This window comes from Equus asinus, chromosome 5, assembly GCF_041296235.1.
Source record: "Equus asinus isolate D_3611 breed Donkey chromosome 5, EquAss-T2T_v2, whole genome shotgun sequence".
NCBI lineage: Eukaryota > Metazoa > Chordata > Mammalia > Perissodactyla > Equidae > Equus > Equus asinus.
The window spans coordinates 102,710,379-102,729,482 of NC_091794.1; the positions used below are offsets into that span (position 1 = coordinate 102,710,379).

The following is a 19,104-nucleotide window of genomic DNA, read 5'->3' on the forward strand; positions in this document are numbered from 1 at the left end:
CACCTTATCATGGTGGAATACTCATAAAAACAGTTTTTGAGCCAGTTTCTTCATTTCTAAAATGACAATAATGGTATCTGCCTCATAGAGTGGTTGTGAAGCCGAAGTGAGGCAACATATGGAAAATACTTAGAACAGCATCTAGATTTAAGTGCTCAGTAAGGAATGATGACCATCATCATCATCATCACCATCGTCACCATCTAATCATCATCACTACCACCATGATCATCCTTATCATCATCCCCAGTCTCACCACCATGACTGTCACAGTCCTCATCATCCCCATCCTCCTTCTCACCACCATCATAATCATCATTACCATCATCATCCTCACCATCCTCTTCCTCCTCATCATCCTCACCATCACCACCATCATCATCACCATCATCCTTGTGTAGATGGCTCTGTACTAGGAATGAGGTACAGAGTACCTAATACAGAGAACATAAAGAACCCCATGGCTCATCCCTTTCTTTTGGCCTTTTTGGACCTTGCCATAATATTGCTTGTACTGGCACATAAAGTGCCTTTTACGATCAACTTCCTCCCTTACTAAATGGATGAAGGATGGGCCCTACTCACTAACCTTTCTGTTATTACCTTCTATCCTTCTTCTCTGACTTCTTAGAACCAAATAGCTGTAATCACAGAATATAGTCTGTGTTTCCCCAACAGGTGTTCCACAGAGCATTATTCCAAGAGATGTTAGTTGCGGGTAGTGGCAGCAAGAAAGGAGAGACGTGTTTTGGGAATGCCGCCTCCTTTATCCCACCCTATAGATCCGCAGGGATGTTAGCATAGGAGGGATGCTGTGGAGACCTGTTTAATGTTGCTCAAGTCTCCTGACTCTATGAAGTCAGGAGAAAAAGATGGTGGGTCTGAGAAATGCTGCCTGAAACGAGTCTTTCCCAGCCTTTCTGGAATTTCTGGCTGACAGCTTAACTTTATAACCCACATTTCTTGGTGATAACACATGACTAGATTTACAGATAGAGGCTACAATGACAAAAATGGTCTTGAGAGTGGGGAGGACAGTGCACACATAGCTTGGCCCCACTATTACCAGGATAGAGATCGTGGTCCGTCTCTGTTTTAGTTCCAGTCTTGAGGAAGAAGTGGAACTGTGGTCACATGTCACCTCATTTCATGTACACTCAGGACTCTGCCATGACTATAACAACAGTAACGCTGGGATTGGGGAGCCACTGGGGTGTCAGAGAAAACCGGCTTCCCCTTCTCTGTGCTACATGTGAGGGGCAGGCACTTAGATAAAAGCTAATCTTGTTTTTGCTTTTGCTTATTTTTTTTTGTTTTTAAGAACTTTACACCACCTTCTGGATTACTTTGGAGACATCCTGGCCAGGAATGTTGAATCAGACACTCCTCTATTCTCATTCATTGCTGTAAGAATGTCAAATTCATGCAGCCTCTCTGAAGGCGATTTGGCAAGGAGTATCAAAAATCTTTAAAATGTTGGAGTTCCTTAAGGTGTGGCCCTGGGCTCTCTTCCTTCTCGCTCAACACTTTCTTCCTAAGTGATACCATTCATACACATGGCTTTAACCATCCATCCATCCATCCATCCACCCATCCATCCATCCATCCATCCATCCACCCATCCATCCATCCATCCATCCACACACCCATCCATCCATCCATGCACACAGCCATCCATCCATCATCCATTCCACAGACATTTATTAAGCACCCACTATCTGGCACATGTTCTTCTGGGTTCTGGAGCTACATCACGAATATCTCTTTCCAGACTAGCCATCCAGGGGAACAGCTACATACTTGGCACCTCATCTTGGAGGTCTCACAGGCACCTCACATTCATCTTCCCTCTCAAACCTGGTCCTCATGCAGCATTCCTTACTCTGGATTTCAGTGAAGGAACCACATCTGTCCTTTTACACAGGCCAGAAACCTAGAGGGCTGCAGCCCCCTCTCTCTCTGTCACCTCCCTTCCAACCTCATCCAGGTCCACCACTGAGGCCTGTTGATTTACCTCTGAAGTGCCCCGGGGATCTTTCCTCTTTCTCCATCCCCACCCCTGCCCGAGTGCGGGCCACTGTCATCTCTTGCGACAGCCTCCTTCTGGTGACCCTAATGTGCTGGCCACCTTCCAGGGCATTTTCCACTCACTTCAATGCCTGTGAGAGAGGATCGGCTAAATAAACTATGGCACATCCTACACAACGGGGTTCCTTGCCAGCAGTGACAATGATGGCGTAGGTCCGTGGGTATTGACACGGAAGGGTATTCTGATGTACCATTAGGAACAAAACCAAAGAAAATTGGTTATAATGTGACACTATGTTTTTGTAAAATTAAAAAAAATCAATAAACATATAGATAGTGCTTACTCTGTGTCAGGCACTATTCTAAGTGCTTCACATATATCAATCATTTTAACCCTCACAACAACTCTAAGGGGTGGGTACTCTTCATTATTTCCTTTTACAGGTAAGGAAACTGAGGCAGAGAGAAGGTACATAACTTGCCTAGAATCACACAGCTATTTCCATGGGAAAATGCCTTGGGAGCTATACACAGAATCTAACAGGGGTGACAACATCAAACGCTGGCGAGGACGTAGAGCACCAGGAGCTCGCATTGTTGGCGGGAACGCAAAATGGCGCAGCCACTTTGGAAGACAGTTTGGTGGTTTCTCTAAAAACCAAACATACTCTCATCACATGAGCCAGCAGTCGCGCTCCTTGGTCTTTAACCAAAGGAGCTGGAAACTCACGTCCACACAAACCTGCCCGCGGACGTTTACGGCAGCTTGATTCATAATCGCCAAACTTGGAAGCAACCAGGACGGCCGGCCTTCACTAGTGAGGGGATAAACAAACCGCGGTACGTGCAGACAATGGAATATTACTCAGTGCTAAAAAGAAGTGAGCAATCGAGCCAGGAAAATACACGGAGGAAACTTAAATGCATATTATGAAGCGAAAGAAGCTGATCTGAAAAGTTGTCTGATTCCAACTATACGACATGCTGGAAAAGGCGAAACTATGGAAAGAGTATAAAGATCAGTGGTTCCCCGGGGCTGGGGGTGGGGGGAGGGATGAGTAGGAGGAGCACAGGCCATTTTACAGCAGGGAAAAGACTGTGTGTGATATGCTAATGGTGGACACACGTCATTATACATTTGCCCAAACCCATGGGATGCACAACACCAAGAGTGAACCCTAATGTACACTATGGACTTCGGGTGATTATGACGTGTCAAGTGGGTTCATTGATTGTAACAAATGTACTACCTGGTGTCGATGTTGATAACGAGGAGGGTGTGCATGAGTCGGGGCAAGGGGTACATGGGAAATATCTGTTTTTCCCCTTAATTTTGCTGTGAACCTAAAACAGTCTATTAAAAAATACATCACATTCGTTAATTCTGAGAGACAGGATTTAGCATAATCTTGATTTAATTTTCCTTTTGCCTCTGTCACGTTCTCATTTTTCTTCAGTAATCATGTCTCGCTCGTGTGTTTTTTTCAAGGAAAATCACTTCTCAAGTGGAGAAGCAAAGTCAGTCTGGAGAAGGGGAGAGTTGGCCACATACGTAAGAAGCCTCCTCAACAGATGTCCCATCGTGATAAGATTCAACGCGACATTTTAGAGTCATGCAACTACGTGAGAAAAAAGTTCCAGTAACCTTTGTCGGAGCTGGAAAACTGGATCCCCACGTCCCCGAGGAGACTCTCCGTTTCCTCCAGCCAGGACAGCGACAGGCGCAGGATGTCCAGCGCCACCTTCTGGAGCCCTGAAACAGGCGGGCTCACCTGAAGGTGCTCAAGAAGGGTGACCTCCTTCTTCAGGTCCTTGCTGCTGCAGGACATTTTCATGCAAGCCTGGAAAGAGGGGAGACCGTGAGGACCCCAGACCCTGTCGCCAGAAACAGCAGCTGATGTGGCCTGCCAAGAACAATGTTCTCGACTGTGCCACGAAGCGGGCAGTGCCACACGTTTGCCACACTAGGGTGGCACAATTTTATTTGCCTTTCTTTTCAGCTTTTACTTTTTTTGTACTCTAATTTGGACTGTCGATGGTCAAAGAGACCCCACTTTTAGGTATATATGCAATTCCAGTTGTATAGGTATACATGCAAGACCCAGTGCAATTGTCCTTGACAATTTGGGTGAAATGAGAACCAAATTTGGCTCCTTCTAGTCATCAAAATTCCTGCTGAGATCAACACGCGGGCTGATCAGAAAGTGCGGTTTCCTGATTTGAAGGAGTGCTGACAAGCCAGCATTTACACAAACTCCCCAAATAGTAGCTGCTTATTTCCAGAGAAAGCAGAAGCAGCTGTCTGCTCTGATAAGCTGTCTGCCGGTGTGGGGGCCGTGGGGGTTCAGACAGCCCCCCGTCCTGTCTCCTCTGGAGTCAAAGGCAACATGGATAAGAACAGCCTTTCCATTGCTGGGCCAAAAAAGAAATGCAAATAAAGAGCAGGAACGTTTCTTTAGTTTCTCTGGAAATAACACGAAGCTTTTTTTTTTTTTTCTCTGTGCTGGGGTCTGGGGTCTCCCAGAGTCAGTACTTGGAGTGTCTTGGGCATCCTTTCCTTGGCCACACCAAGTTCACCTAGCAGGCTTTCTTTTTTTTTGAGGAAAATTAGCCCTGAGCTAACATCTGCTGCCAATCCTCCTCTTTTTGCTGAAGAAGCTTGGCCCTGAGCTAACATCTATGCCCACCTTCCTCCATTTTATATGCGGGACACCTGCCACAGCCTGGCTTGATAAATGGTGCATCGGTCCACTCCCAGGATCTGAACTGGCAAACTCGGGCCCCGACGTGGAGTGCACGAACCTAACCACTGCGCCACCAGCTGGCCCCTCACCTGAGAGGCATTCTTTGAGGTCCTTTGCTTTCTGTTCTCAAACAAGTCTCTCCAACAAGAGAAAAGGGGGACAGAAGAGCAGAGCATTCCTGCCCAACCTTCTCCACAAAGGCTGGACAGTTGCCCAAACGAGGAGCACAACAATTAGACAAAGGGGACACTGGTGAAAAGCAGAGAAGGGCCACCTGGCAGCCGTCTAAGGACTTCCTCAGCTTCCCCAGGTTCTCGGTGATCTCCTCTTGCTTGCAGTTGCTGAGCTGAGTCTCCTTCTGCAGGCTCCACCTTTTCTGCTGAAAGTTGATGTTGTCCTCAGTGACCTGGGTAATCTTCTCTATTACCTGGTGAGAAAAAGAAAAAAAAGATTTAAAATACAGCCTGGCTCCAGGAGGAGGGGACCCGGGCAGCATCAACTGACGCTCCCATCTCAGCGGATGGAGAGGGAGGTCCTGACACGTTTTGGTGATGACACGGGAGCAGGACCTGGGCTCTGTCACCGGGACATGTTGCCGAGGATCGGAGATGACTTTTAAGAACCACGGGCCCGTATTATTGCCATGAGTTTGTTCCAGATTCTTCTGCATTCTATGAGTGATTCATAACACTGAGCCTGACGCTGTGGACTCATAAACAGAAGGTCAGTTTCTCCTATAACTGACAAAAGCAGCCCACGGTGTGTCTTCTTACCCACACGTTGACACAGAGGCGTGGAAAGAATAATTGGAGGGTGACAAGGCCATCATGACAGCCAGAAGTCCATCCTCACTGTCATCTTGCCTCTTCAGAAGGAACAAGCCATAACAAACCATCTATGGTGGGGCAGCCCCCTTTTCTCACAGGGCAAACGCAGGTTAACGTGCGTGTCTGGCGACCAGAAATAGGCCTGAGTGGTTTAATTTGATTTGCACAGAAACATTTCAAGGGAATTTAACTGGCTTTTACTTTAAAAGGCAGGAAATCCCATAAAATCAAAACAAATCTTTATGGTGCAGCAACAGTGTGAAAAATATGTGCCACCAACCAAAAACAGAAACATATGCTCCCAGTGTCTGGAGTCCCGGGTCCCCAAAGAAGAAAGTGAAAAACCAGACGAACCTGTTGATCGGTGAGGGGTTTGTCCTGGAACGGCTTCGCTCGTCCATAGGTGGCCTTGATGACTTGACTTCTGAAATGCTCCAGCTGCAGCAAAAAGGGACAGCAACTAAGTCAGCGGGGGTAGCTGGAGCCACAAGCCCGGGTGTGGTATTCCCATCGCCGGGGGCCAGGAGAAACCAGTTAGAAGGGTCTGCACACCTTTCGTGGTCATTACAGGTTACTAAAATCTTCACCTCTCACTGGGAGGGTCAGTGCCCACAGACGAGAAGAGAACAGCAGGTTTTAATTACTTTTTAGGCATGCCTGCCTAACCCAACTGATGCACGTGGTCAGCGCACACACGTCTCGAGCCCTCAGAAGAGTCACTTGCTGCCAATTATCCAGTGGGAAGTCTGGGGCCCGGAGCACTCTTCCATAATTGCTAGGTTGGCACCAGACTGTGAAATAAATATTGAGGCTGTCAGCCCAAGTAAATCGTATAATCGGCAAGGGTGCCTGGGGAGAGGAGAATTCACTCCCTTCTGCCATTTTGTGACTTAGACCAAACCTGTCCCGAAGACTGTGTCTATTGTATTCATCTTCGTATCCCCAGAGCCTGGCCCAGAGTGGACCCTCAATAGGTATTCACTGAACGCTTGTCTACAGAAACGTCAGTCAAAGGCAGGGTCCTCCGCTTGAGTGCAAGCAGCCTTTATTGAGTGCCTGCTTGGTGTTTTCAGATTATGGTTGATGGAACTGCACAGTTAAATTAAATCAGGACTTATAGAATTACACGTTCAAGGTGTCTGGGTTCCGTGAGAAGTGAGAGGCAAAGAAACCCAATTTTCTTGGCGAATTTACCAACATGGTGGCCCTTACCCTCGGTTTTTGGTTCACTTGCAAAATGTGGTCACTGAAGACTCTAAAACAGCCCTGAAGGGACCATAAGGGCCACTGAATCAACTTAAAAGTCAATGGGTAAGAAGACACGGGAGTTTACAGCACACCTCGCAGTTCTGGGAAACCAAGCCGTGGAATGAGGACTCTCCTAAGGGCACTGCTGCAGTCAGCCTGCCAGAAGCCCACCAGGGTGCCTCAAGGCACTCCGGGCTGTCCTCTGGTTTCATGGCCAAGGGGAGGGTCCCAGCTCACCCAAGGAGGAGGCTATGTAGGCAGGGCCCTGTGAGTGACGGTCCCCATTACCCCTCTGTGGGGCTGCTCAGAGGTGGAGGGACAGGTCCTCCTGGACGATGGGCTCAGCCCTGGAGTCACTTGCCTGGGGAAGGGCAGAACCTCAGACAGGGAGCAGAGCCACGGAGATAAGTGGGTGGGGCAGCAAGGCCTGGGTGGCAGAGAGAGGGCTTGTCCTCTTTCTCTTGAGTCTAGACCTGGTGGAGTCTGTGTCTCTGAGGGTCCTCCTGGACGACCTCTGCCCAGAGCTATAACCAGGACCTTGGCACCTGGGCAAGTAGCACAGATCATGTCCCCAAGTCAGGTGTGTGTTCGGGGGGTGTAGGAAAGGTGGGGGGGTGGGGGCGTAGCCAGGGGCACAAAGGGAGGTCCAGACAGCAAGCTCTCTGCTCTTGCTAGGGGGTTGGCATCCTGAGGAGAGAAGACACTGGGGTCAGGGTGGACATCTGGTGAAGGGGCTTTAACATCTGTCACAGTCAGCATCATTATTTAACTTGTTTGTGCCTCTGACAAAGCCTGGTCACACTGCTGGTTCAGCATGCTACCAACTGGAAGGGCTGGGGGGCTCCTTTAAGGATTGTGATTCTTAACCTTTTTTGGTGGTTCACAGACCTTTCTAAGAATCCAATGAATGAATGGTGGACCCTCCCTCCCAGAAAAAAAAAAAAGCACAGACACACAAAATACTCTTGGGTCCCCGGGGGCCATGGTTGCCAGGAGAGGGCCCCTTGAGAAGGAGCCCAGGGCAGGCTGCCCTTGGTGGGCGCCTATCTTGGTTTCTTATTTGCTCTCCCTTGGCCTTTGCTAAAGTCTCGTTTGCATGTTTTGGCCCTCAGTCTGTGGCGCGTGTGAGAGGAAGGGCTGCCGGGCCATCTCGGGCCACAGCGTTAGAGAAATGGCACCCCAGAACAGCCAGGTCAGAGCCTGCACACCACCCTGCCCAGCCACTCCATGTAGCATGAGCTTTGACCGTCTGGGGTTTCACTTGATTAAGAAAAGTGGCATTTCCTTACAGACACTGACGACGACATCTGCTGGGGGCCCAGAGGAAGAAAGATCAGAGGAAGGAAGATCGTGGTAAATGTCAGGACTGAAAATGTTAGTGAGAAAGTATGAGAAACACCATTGGGGTCAAGAGGCTCAAACCCTTCGCAAGAGGGAATGGCATGGCCAGCATGGACACTGAGCCAGGAGGGGCTGCCTGGTCAGGGTCTCGGCAACAGCTAACTACTAGAGTGGGCATATTCCCAGCAGGAGAAGCCTCTTCAGTGATGTCCACTGGGATGCAGAAGCCACTGAAAGCTTCTGGCCATGAGAGAAACGGGAGAATGAAACCACGGCTGTCTTCCTCCTCACTCGTCCCCACCGGCCACCTGGGGGCAGAAAATCCATGGGGAACATGGACCAATGACGGGGGCTCTGGAGCACGCCTACCTGACCTACTGCCCTTTCCAAATTGACTTTAATGAGGTTCTCTCTGTTCCCCATTTCTTGCAGCTGAAGCAATTTCCTTCTGGAATCCTCCTGAAGCTTCTCTTCAACCTGAAAGGATGATGAAAGCATGCGCTTGCTGCTAATGTGATCATAATGCACTCTGGGGAAATTCCTCTAGGTGGTCTAATGGCCGTGGGAAGTCCCAGAGGGGCAGGGACAGCTGTGGCGCATGTGGCAGGGGTCACAGGCATCCATGGGGTGGAGGCAGGCTCACAAGGAGCCATCCCATAGGGGAAGGGCCCAGCTCTGCATCCTGGGCTCCACCACGATTGTCCCACCACAGACGCCCATCCCAGTTTAGTCCCTAACAAGCTGCACAACCCTGCTCTGTGACCCTGCTCACATTTCACTGCTCTGTGACTCGGTGTCCTCGTCTGTCAAATGGGGGTGATGATACTAGTACTGGCTCATAGAGGTATTGTGGGGACTCAAACTGTGTGGAACAGTGCCAGTACTTCTTGAGGGCTCTCTGAGTGCGTCGGGCATTGCCGGAGCCTATAACAGTGGCCAGGGATGTCTGCCACGCGGCATCGTTCTTATGCCATATTGAGTACTTGGTAAATGTTACTACTGGGTTTATTGTCATAACTATTTGTCATTACCACTTTTAGCACACTCACCAGTGGAAACCACTCTGAGAGGCTTGCTAAGAGCAGCCTGCAAAGGAAGGCGTTTAAAGCGGGGAAGCGCTCATTTGTTCCCCTAGCCGGAGGCGAGCTTGGGAGAGCTCGATGCTACCCCCTGCTGGCCCTTGCAGGACCCTGCCGCTGCCCAATGCATCTTCAAACATAAACATCTCGAAAGCCCTTGCTGAGGCCGGGGCTCTGACACTGCAGGAAAGGAGGCAAACTCTCTGAAATCAATGAAAATATTTTGTGCTGAAACAGCTTCACAGGCTATTTATTAGGGGGCTGAAGAGAGGTCACACAGATGTCATAAAAGACCCAGAAAAGCCCTTTGGAGCTTTCTCATGAGTGCAGCGGAAGAGTGTCTAACCATCTCCGTTACCTTGGAAAGCCATCTAACCTCTCTGGCCTTAGTTTCCTCCTTGTACCATCCTCCCAGGGCCACGCAGGCTCCGACTTCTACTTCAGCAGACTTTTTCTTACGCGCAAAAGCAAAGTCCTGCCCTGGACTCTGCCCTTCTATACATTCGCCATCTCAGTGAACGGCCCCTCAAGCCTCAGAGTCACCACAGCTGCTGCCCTGCTCCATCTCTTCACCCAGGTCCCCCAAGCCTGTCGCCCGATCCCCTCACATCCACTCCACTTCTCTGCTCCTACCCTGGGCAAGGCCCCGGCCAGGCACAGAGAACCTCGACCCTGTGATAAGTGACCTTCTTGCCTCTTGTTTACGTCCTTCCAGTGAAGTCTTCACGGGCCTGTGACAGTCACCAAGCTGTGGAGCAGCTCTGTCTGACAGAACTCTCTGCAAGGACGGAAGCGCTCCGTGTCCGTGCCGTCTAATACGTCAGCCAGTAGCCACGTCTGGCTATTGAGCACGTGAAAAGTGGCTGGTGTGACTAAGGAATTCAACTTTAAATTTTATTTAATTTTGATTAATTTCAGCGCAGTCACATGTAGCTAGTGGCTATGCCACAGTAATTGGGGCCAGACAACTCTGGCTTCCAGCCTTGGCTTTGCCACTCACCAACCCTGTGGTTTGGGCTAGTTACTTTACTAGTAACTAGGAGCCTCGATTATTCTCTCATCTGTAAAATAGAGAGGATAATTTCTAGGCCATAGAGCTGTCGTGAAGATAAAAAGAGATTGAATGTTTGGCATAATGCTTCATATGTGAGAAATGATAGCTATCATTTTCCCCATTATTATTCATCACAAAAATAACCATATCTGTCCTCTGTTCAAAAGCTTTCAGTAGCTCCCCACTGCCTATGTGGTGCACAGCCCAAGTCCGGAACTAAGGCCAAACACCAAGCCAGAGATTCAAGAAGCCCCAGGAGCTCAAAACAAGGCAAATAAAAACGAATCCACAGGGGCCGGCCCAGGGGCATAGTGGTTAAGTTCATGTGCTCCACTTCAGTGGCCCAGGGTTGGCAGGTTTGAATCCCGGGCATGGACCTACACAATGCTCATCAACCCATGCTGTGATGGCATCCTGCATACAAAAAATAGAGGAAGATTGGCACTGATGTTAGCTCAGCGACAATCTTCCTCACCAAAAAAAAAAAAAAAAAAGGACTCCATATTCAGATAAACCATAATAAAACTGCTGGAAGATAATGGAAAAGAAAATCTTAGACTCAGCCAGAAAAAAAGAGAGATCACACAAAGCTACCATAATTAGGCTTATAAATGACTTCTAAATAGAAACAACGGGAGCCAAAAGACAATAGAACAATGTACCTAACACTATAATTGTCAATGTAGAATTCAATACTCAGTCAAAATGTATTTTAAGAATGAAAAGTTTATTTATTTCAATTTCAAAAAAAGAAAGTTAAATATACATTTTCAGACAGACACACACACATCTGAGAGAATTTGTCATCGCAGAGCCGCATTGAAGGAAAACACTAAAGGGTGTTCTTCAGACAGAAGAAAAAATGATCCCAGATGGATGATCAGAGATGCAGAGAAGACATGCAACAGAAAGAGTAGCATGTGGATATGAATGCACACAAAAAATAATAATGTCTTATAGAGAGTAGTTTGGAAAACGACAACAATGGCGCATAAATCTGGAGAGGGAAAGTGAAGTTAAAATGGCCTAAAGTCACTGCATTGTCAAGAAGAAGGGCATCATTGTCAACTAACATTGGATCTTGGTAAGTCAAGAATGCATATTATAGTCTTCAGGATGACTATTGAAAGAAGAGTAAAAGAGTGAAGTATTTCCAAGCCGATAGAGAGAAAAAAATGGAATGATATCATCAACTCAAAAGAAGGCAAGAAAGGAGAAAAAAAGGAATGTAGCACAGATGGTACAACTGGTGCTGAGCAAGAAGATAAATTTAAACCTCAATATACACTAATTACATTAAATATAAATGGACTAAAAGACGAAGATTGTCAGACTAGATTTTATAAAAATGATATGCTATTTAGAAGAGACACATCTCAAACTTAAAACAGAGATTGACAGAAGAAGTATAAAAAAAGATATGCTATGAAAACTCTAACCAACAGAAAGCCAGTGTAGCTGATGGAGTCATATTAATGACAAAGTAGACTTTAACGGAAAAACACTATTAGAGATGAAGAGGGACATTTTATGACGATCAGGGTTCTTTTTCAACAGGTATCATTAACATTCTAAATTTATATGCACCTAGTAACAGCCTCAAAAATATATAAAGCAAAAATTGGCAATCCTAAACAAGAAATACACAAATCCACAATTATGATGAGATGTTTTAAAAACATACCTCTCTCGGTGACTGATAGGACACAGACAAAAAATCGATAAGAGCATTTAAGTTCGAACAACATCATTGGCAAACTTGATTTGACGGGTCAATTCTTTTCTGGATAATTTTACAATTAAGACTTGAAGGGAGTCTAGGGTCGTGGTTTCACAGGGGAGCTTTGGAGTCAGACAGACCTGGATTCAGGTTCTGCCGCAACTACTGTGTCTGAGCAAACTGGGGTCACCACCACGTCTGAGCGAATTGGGGTCACTACTGCGTCTGAGCGAACTGGGGTAAATACCATGTCTGAGTGAACAAGGGTAACTTCCTTCACGTCTGTGAGCCTCAGTCTTCCCAACTATACAGTGGGGCTAATACCAGTCTCGACCACGCAGTGTCATTGTGAGGATTAATGGGGATGATGTGTGTGGAACACCTGGCCCAACGCTGTCCTTGCCCTACCTTGCTCTTTTCTCGAAGTGTCTTAGAGATCATGCTCTGCTCAGTAAAGCTCTTCTTCAGCTCCTCCCTGAGCTTCTTCATTTCTTGCTCCATCTCTTGGATTTGCTGAAAGAGTTTCAACAACCGGCAAGTCAACTTTCTGACGGCAAGCAGGCGCTGCCTTCTGCACTGAAAGGCCTGAACCTCCAGAACTCATTTCCTCGGGTTCATTAAGGCTAAAACCTAGTCTAGTATTAGCTTAATGCCTTCCCTTGGGGGAAAATTCTATATCTTTTGGGCAGAGTAGACTTTTTTTTCCAACTGATATACTGAAAGTGCTGAGTGAAGGAAAATGATTAACTCCTTTTGAAAATCAGCATGGATCCTGGATTAAACAATAGAAGATATCCATCAGCTCATTAGAATCTTTTCTCTTGGGGTATATTTTTGAGATCAATCTAAAGAAGGGCTGTTTGGAAGACACAATGGGCGCAGTTTGGGAGAACAGAACAATGAAATCTTTCTTTTTTCCCATTTGAGGCAGAGAATACAAATGCTCCTGACATGGAGGGGGCACACCTCCTCCTCGTGTCTAAGGTGCTGTGCCTCTCAGGGAAGGGAAGATGCACGTCTGGAGATGTGCGAGAGGATTCAGTCGGCATAGGGGATGAATATTTCCATTTTAATGGTCATATTTTCATTGTATTTATTTTTACAGTCACTTCCTATATAAGGCAAATGATGCCTTTCTTTTTTGTTTTATTTTTATGAGTTGGTGTAAAATTGATGTATTTAAACAAAAATACTTAAGGAAGTAGTGCCTGTGGCTACGATAAAACTGTGACAGTGGAACTTAAAAGTTTGGGCATCACAGTTCCGGAGGCAGGGACCAGAATGAATTCCCAGCAGCATGTGGTAGCCACCTCTGTCCCTGTCCCCATTCCAACCCCAGCCCAGCCCCAGGGGAAATCCAGTGAGGGGGCGACAGCCAATTGCCCAGAGAATCCTGGGAGAGTGTTTTCCTTGGTCTTTTCACTCATCTCCTCCTTGAGGCTAGAGGCAGAAAATCGAAGAATCATGAGATGACATGAACAAACCAATGGACAGAGCCCGTGCCATCTAAAGGCCAAGGACCCCACCACAAACCTGAAGGCTGAAGTCTAGATTTTCTGGGGACACCTAGGAATAAGGTGGGTCAACTCACAGTTTTGCAGAGTTTTAACTCTTTCTCTTGGGCATCCCGGTGCTCCTTCTGGGCATCTTCCTTTTTTAACTCTTCTTTCAGCACTGAGCACTGTGGAGAAAAAGGACGACAAGGCCACGTGGGGTTGTCTGGGGGTTCCAAGTCCTCACATCTGCTCTTACGAGTGTTTCCTGCTGTTTAATTATTCTCACCCCCAAATTCCAAGAGGCAAGACCACTGGTGCCTGATGGAGGCATGAGATCCCGCACGAGTTATCCTAGTTTCACCCCCTCATGAGTTCTGAGGAATACGTCGTCTAAATTCTTCTTCAAAAGCCAGCAGTCTACACCAATGCAGGAAAAGCCCAGCACTGTGAGTGAGGGTCCTTAGGGTGGAGGAACTGGGGCGATTCCCAGATTCCTGAGAGCGACTCTGGGAATATATGGGGGCTCGCTGGTGAACTGGGACGGCTCCTATCCCTTATGCGGGTTACATCTCAAAGACACAACTGCCATGGCCGTGGAGGTCGAACGGGACAGCCTTTCTGGAGGGCAATGCGGCAACTGGCATGAAGAGCACAAAGAGGTGACTTCTTTCGACCCGGAAACTCCTGCTTTAGTCTTGTACCCTAAGGACAACGACTGGAGCAATCAGCAAATCTATAGTTTCAAGGATGTTCCTCACAGTAATGTTAGCAACAGTGGGAAAAAAAAGAAACAACCCAAGTGTCCAACGACTGGGGACTGCTTTATTACGTGGTACACATGTAGGAGAATATTATGCAGCTCTTAAGACCCATGATAAGGGCTTTTATTTATTAACATAGGAAAACAGTAAGTATTTAAAAATTTAAAAAATGTGTATAGTATAAATTCACTGTAAGGTATACATAATTTATTTATTTCTAGGTAATATATAGAAATAAGACTGGAAGAATATACATAAAAATATTAACACTGATTTCTTGGGATAGCATTTCCTTTCTTCTCTTTTTAATTTTGCTTTTGAATATCATCTACTTATTTTTCTAAAATTAACACACATGACAAACGTAATTTAAAAAATAGATAGTCATCCCGAATGTTCATGAGAGCAATGCCCTTGGTGATGAGGAGCCCATGTGCTAAGGGCCAGCACGGGCTCGAGAAGAGGAAGGTACGCCATTCCAAGGTCAGCGAGGAAGGGGAAATGGGAGGAAAATGATCCACATGCACTCCAGGAGGCAGAAAACCAAATGGGCGCTGTTCTTCCACTTAGCATCAGCTCCACCCTCCTTCCCAACACACACACACATGCATGCACACACATGCACACACACACATGCGCACCCCACACAAAACAGCGATCACACGTGCCTAAGAAGTCCGTTGGCTCAGGAGAAGCGAATGCAGAGGGCTTGGCCAGGCGGCTGACCCGCTGCAGAGGCAGAAGACCACAACTGAAATCAGCCTCCTACTTCTCAGAAAATGAGTTTGTTATCCCCATTTCACAGATGGGACAACGGGGGCCAAACAAGTTACAATAAAAGAAAGCTCTGGGATTGGACCCTGGTCTGTCTGACCCCAAAGCTCATGCTCTGCCTTTTCAGGCCCAAACTGGGCATGGCACTAAGCCCCAGCTATTCCCCCGCTGCCTGTCCTTTGGAACCTCAGAGTCCACTGCAGCCCCCACCCCGCTGCGGACAGAGCTGACCCATCAGGCAGCCACACGAATCTCTGAGTCGCCGCCTGAGATGAAAGTCATTAGGTTTTACCCCAACTCATCAAAACAGACAAATCACACAAATACTGAGAACTCTTATCCTGTAGGATCAGGATTCTAAAGTCAGGATTGAAGGCAAAATTTGCAAATAGTCAAAGTTACATTTAAAATGCTCTGAACTTGCCTACCAGCTGCATTTTCCACAGAGGAATTCTTATACACTAAGAGCCAAGGGAAGAAATGGAAGTCTGCAGGTCTGCATCTGGACCTTCAAATATTCCACTTTGAAGGCAGCTATGAAAACCAGTGGTGGCTGGGACTGTGATGAAGCCCAGTGTAGTCATCTTTGCCCCCAGACAGATCCTAGCCTGTTTTAATACTAAGCCTTGCAATGACAATCCATGCTAACAGATGTGTTTGTTGCTGAGATTAAACACACTAATTTATAGCAGGAGCTCAAGAATGTTGGCTGGATTTGAATATACATTTGCTTATTTTGAGTCACGTACGTGTTGTTCTTTGAAAAGCTGCAAAGAACCTGGTCTCCTGCTTTTGGTCTTCCCAGGGGGGCGTTTCGTGTTTCGGCCCACCCAGCAGCGGTCCCCTTATGCCCTTGGGCACTGGCCTCATCTCCCCATGGTGTGAGGAGGGAGTGACATTAAAGCTAGGGCCCAGGTCGATGAGATCAGCACGTTCTACCGACAGCTACGCTCTGATGATGACCCAACACTCACTCTGGAGCTGAGGGCTTCAAGCTGGTAATTCTTTTCTTTGTTCTCACTCTTTAGTTGATTCACCTCCTGTTTTAGTTGTTGAACTTGCTCATCCTTTGCTAACACGTCCTTTTGCAAAGATGACACCATCCCTGTAGGAAAAGAAGACTCACAGAGGTCAAAGAAGGAGTTGGATTACTGTCACATCCACCGCTGCCAGCCAGCTTGTGGACGAGCCCCCTCTAAGCCCAGGCCACTCGGGTCCTCGCTGGGCACTGAGGAGGCTGACCCCAAGGATCCCAGAGCTAGAATAGGGATGTGGCCACAATCCGCTGAACATCGTTTCTTTAAGGCTCCAGTGAGGATGAGCAGGTGTCAAGGAGCATTGCCGAGAGAGGAGAAGCCTTTGGAGCCCCTTGGGGCACAGGCCCAGCAGACCTAGGAGCAGAGGCCACGCCCTGGGCCTGGGGAGCAAAGGCCCGGCACAGGGAAGTGATGCGGGGTCGGTGAGCCAAGGAGTCGAAAGAAAGATTTCTTAGACTCTCAAGATCTGGCAGTAGCGCTCTTTTATTTAGAGAATAGTGTGGAATAGCATGGGGACAGGACCCATGGGCAGGCAGAGCTCCTGCTGCTGCCCCGAGTTGAGGGTTAGGGCTAATTTTATAAGGCATGGGTACGTGACTTATTTTTACTGGAGAAAAGAAAAGATGATGTAAAAAGTCATTAAATGATTTCAGTGCAGATGGGGTCTGGTTATTGTGCGGTCATATAACTTTAGATACGAATCTGGCCATATAGATCGGCATGCAGGTGAGGATGCCCTGGGCTTCTCTCCCTGGGGCGGTCCTAATTCATACCATAAAAAAAGTCCACTGGGTCATATAGTTTGGCATGTAGGCCAGGTCACCTCCGGCTTCTCTAGCTGGGGCAGCCTTAATCCACATCAGGAAGGACCAGGAGCTCTCCTCCAGCGGCCAAGAGATGGGCTCGAGGCAGAGGGACTATTGGAGACTACTGATTGGATGCTAGATTCACACTTGTCTGAGTTTGGACCCCGTCTCCACCACTTATTAGCTTGGAGGTTGTGGACAAGTTATCTTACCTCCCACTTTATCCACCCATAGAGGTGCTGTCAGGGTTAAATGAGATGATGCATGTAAAGAGCACAGGAGAGTGGCTAACTTACGGTGTTTGTTATATGGCACCTATTCTTTTTTGTGGTAGTCAGCTTCCAGAACAGCCCCGGTGCTCCCTGCCTCCTGGAATTCACACCCTGTGTAGCCCCTCCCACCCTAACTAGGGCTGATGTATGTAACCAACAGGATATTGTGGAAAGGATGGAATGTAACCTCCCACTGAGTCATAAAAGACACTGCGGCTTCCTCTTGGATCGCTCGTTGGGGGAAGCCAACCACCATGTTGTGAGGACACTCAAGACACCCCTAGGAGAGGCCCACGTGGTGAGGAACTGAGGCCTCCAGCCAACAGCCAAATGAGTGAGCCTTTCTGGAAGGGGGTCCTTTGGCTCCCATTGAGGCTTTAGACGACACAGCTGCTGCCCCAGTTGACATCTTGGCTGCAACTCATGAAAGACCCTGAGCCAGAATTAAGTCGCTCCCAAATTCCACTCCAGCAACTGGGTGAGATAATAAATATTGGTTGGTGTTTTATCCACTAAACTTTGGGATAACTTTTAATGCAGTGATAGATAACTAATACCTATTGTCTTATCATATTGAGGAAAAGTGGGAAGGCAGGGGCCTAGTGCAGGGGTACTGGGTCATCTCAAACGGTTCTTTTCTTGGAGGAACATGAGGGCCCAGTTTTATTGGTACGTATCAATCAAGAAGGTATGTGAAATAAAGAGCAATATGATCCAGAATTTCATTTTGAACATGAGTATGGCCCAGGACACAGCTCAGTTACTTGGACATGGGTTGACCCCTCTGGGGCTTGCCTTCAAGCTTTGTTTGGTGGGACCAGAACAATCTTTACTCGAGAATTAATTTGGCCGCGTGGCTGAGGCAAGACCTTTTTGAGTCTCTACCAGATTACGAGGCTTCTCCATCCTGGATGGTGGGAACATGAACTGTTCTTGGCTCTTGTGTGAGCTTCTGGATTGTTCCCTCTGCTCCTGTCGGGGTTCTTTCCCTGCCCACATACACGTGCTGATCAGTACTCAGCTGAAGACTAGATCTGGGGCGCTCTCTGTGCAGTGCAGCCCTCTCCCCCCATTTACTCTGCCCAGCAAACTCTCTTGTGTTGGCCCCTCCAACTCCATCCCCTTAATTGGGGGGCACGCTGGGCTCTGCCTGGTCCCCTCCCTGTGCTGGCCTGCAGCCTCTCTCCAGGCAGTAAGCACGGGCCATTGTAGGGCTCATCTTGTTTGATTCCCTCTCTTCCGGATCACTGTCATGTGCTGCTTGGGACCCAATATATGAAAACCATTGTTTCAGGTGTTTTTTCTCTTTTTCATTTTTCACTGTTTCTGGCAGGAGAGTAAACCCAGTCCCTTTTACTCCCTCTGCCCTGTTTGTTTTCCCTGCCTTTCTCATCTTGGAAGCAGGTGTTGTGATGGCCTCGGTTAGCCTGGTCCCTGAGTGGTGACAACGAGCACAGCCTCTGCTGATGCATGATGGACACGAGGTGGAGGCAGGAGATGAGCCTGCTTACTGTGAACCACTGAGGCCTGGGGGCTATTTGTTACTGCAGCATAACCCAGCAGTGTTTCTCCAACTTGATTTGCATACAGAACAACTGGGATCTTGATAAAGTGCAGATGCTGACTCAGGAGGTCTGGGCTGGGGCCTGAGATTCTGCATGTCTCACAAGGACCCACAGAATGTGGATGCTGCTGGTCGAGGACCACACTTTCCAGCCCATCCCAAGTGTTACTCCAGCCCAGGTCTGTCTGACTCCCTGAGTGGAGGAAGAGGTATTGAGACAGGGTAGAAGCTTGGATGAGATTTGATGGGCAGACACAGAGGAGGAAGGCAAGGGCCCAGCGAGTTCATCCTTATGTTCCTGGTACCCAGAGCAGTGCCTGGCCCATGGGAGATGCTCAGCAAATAGCTGAGGA

At 47.8% G+C, this 19,104-nt stretch overlaps 1 protein-coding gene across 11 annotated transcripts in view; it reads right to left on the reverse strand.

Moving 5' to 3' along the window:
• FHAD1 (forkhead associated phosphopeptide binding domain 1) overlaps positions 1–19,104 on the reverse strand; it is a 130,805-nt gene that overhangs the window by 52,440 nt on the left and 59,261 nt on the right. For 10 of the 11 annotated variants that reach the window (XM_070511002.1, XM_070511000.1, XM_070510998.1 and 7 more), the window contains 7 exons: positions 16,047–16,177; positions 13,633–13,722; positions 12,450–12,554; positions 8,558–8,665; positions 5,954–6,037; positions 5,047–5,199; positions 3,674–3,869 (listed from right to left, as the gene is read on the reverse strand). In XM_070511002.1, coding sequence (XP_070367103.1) covers positions 3,674–3,869; positions 5,047–5,199; positions 5,954–6,037; positions 8,558–8,665; positions 12,450–12,554; positions 13,633–13,722; positions 16,047–16,177 — 867 coding nt within the window. The remainder of the gene's footprint in view (positions 1–3,673; positions 3,870–5,046; positions 5,200–5,953; positions 6,038–8,557; positions 8,666–12,449; positions 12,555–13,632; positions 13,723–16,046; positions 16,178–19,104) is intronic. The other variant, XM_070510999.1, reaches the window with a different exon arrangement.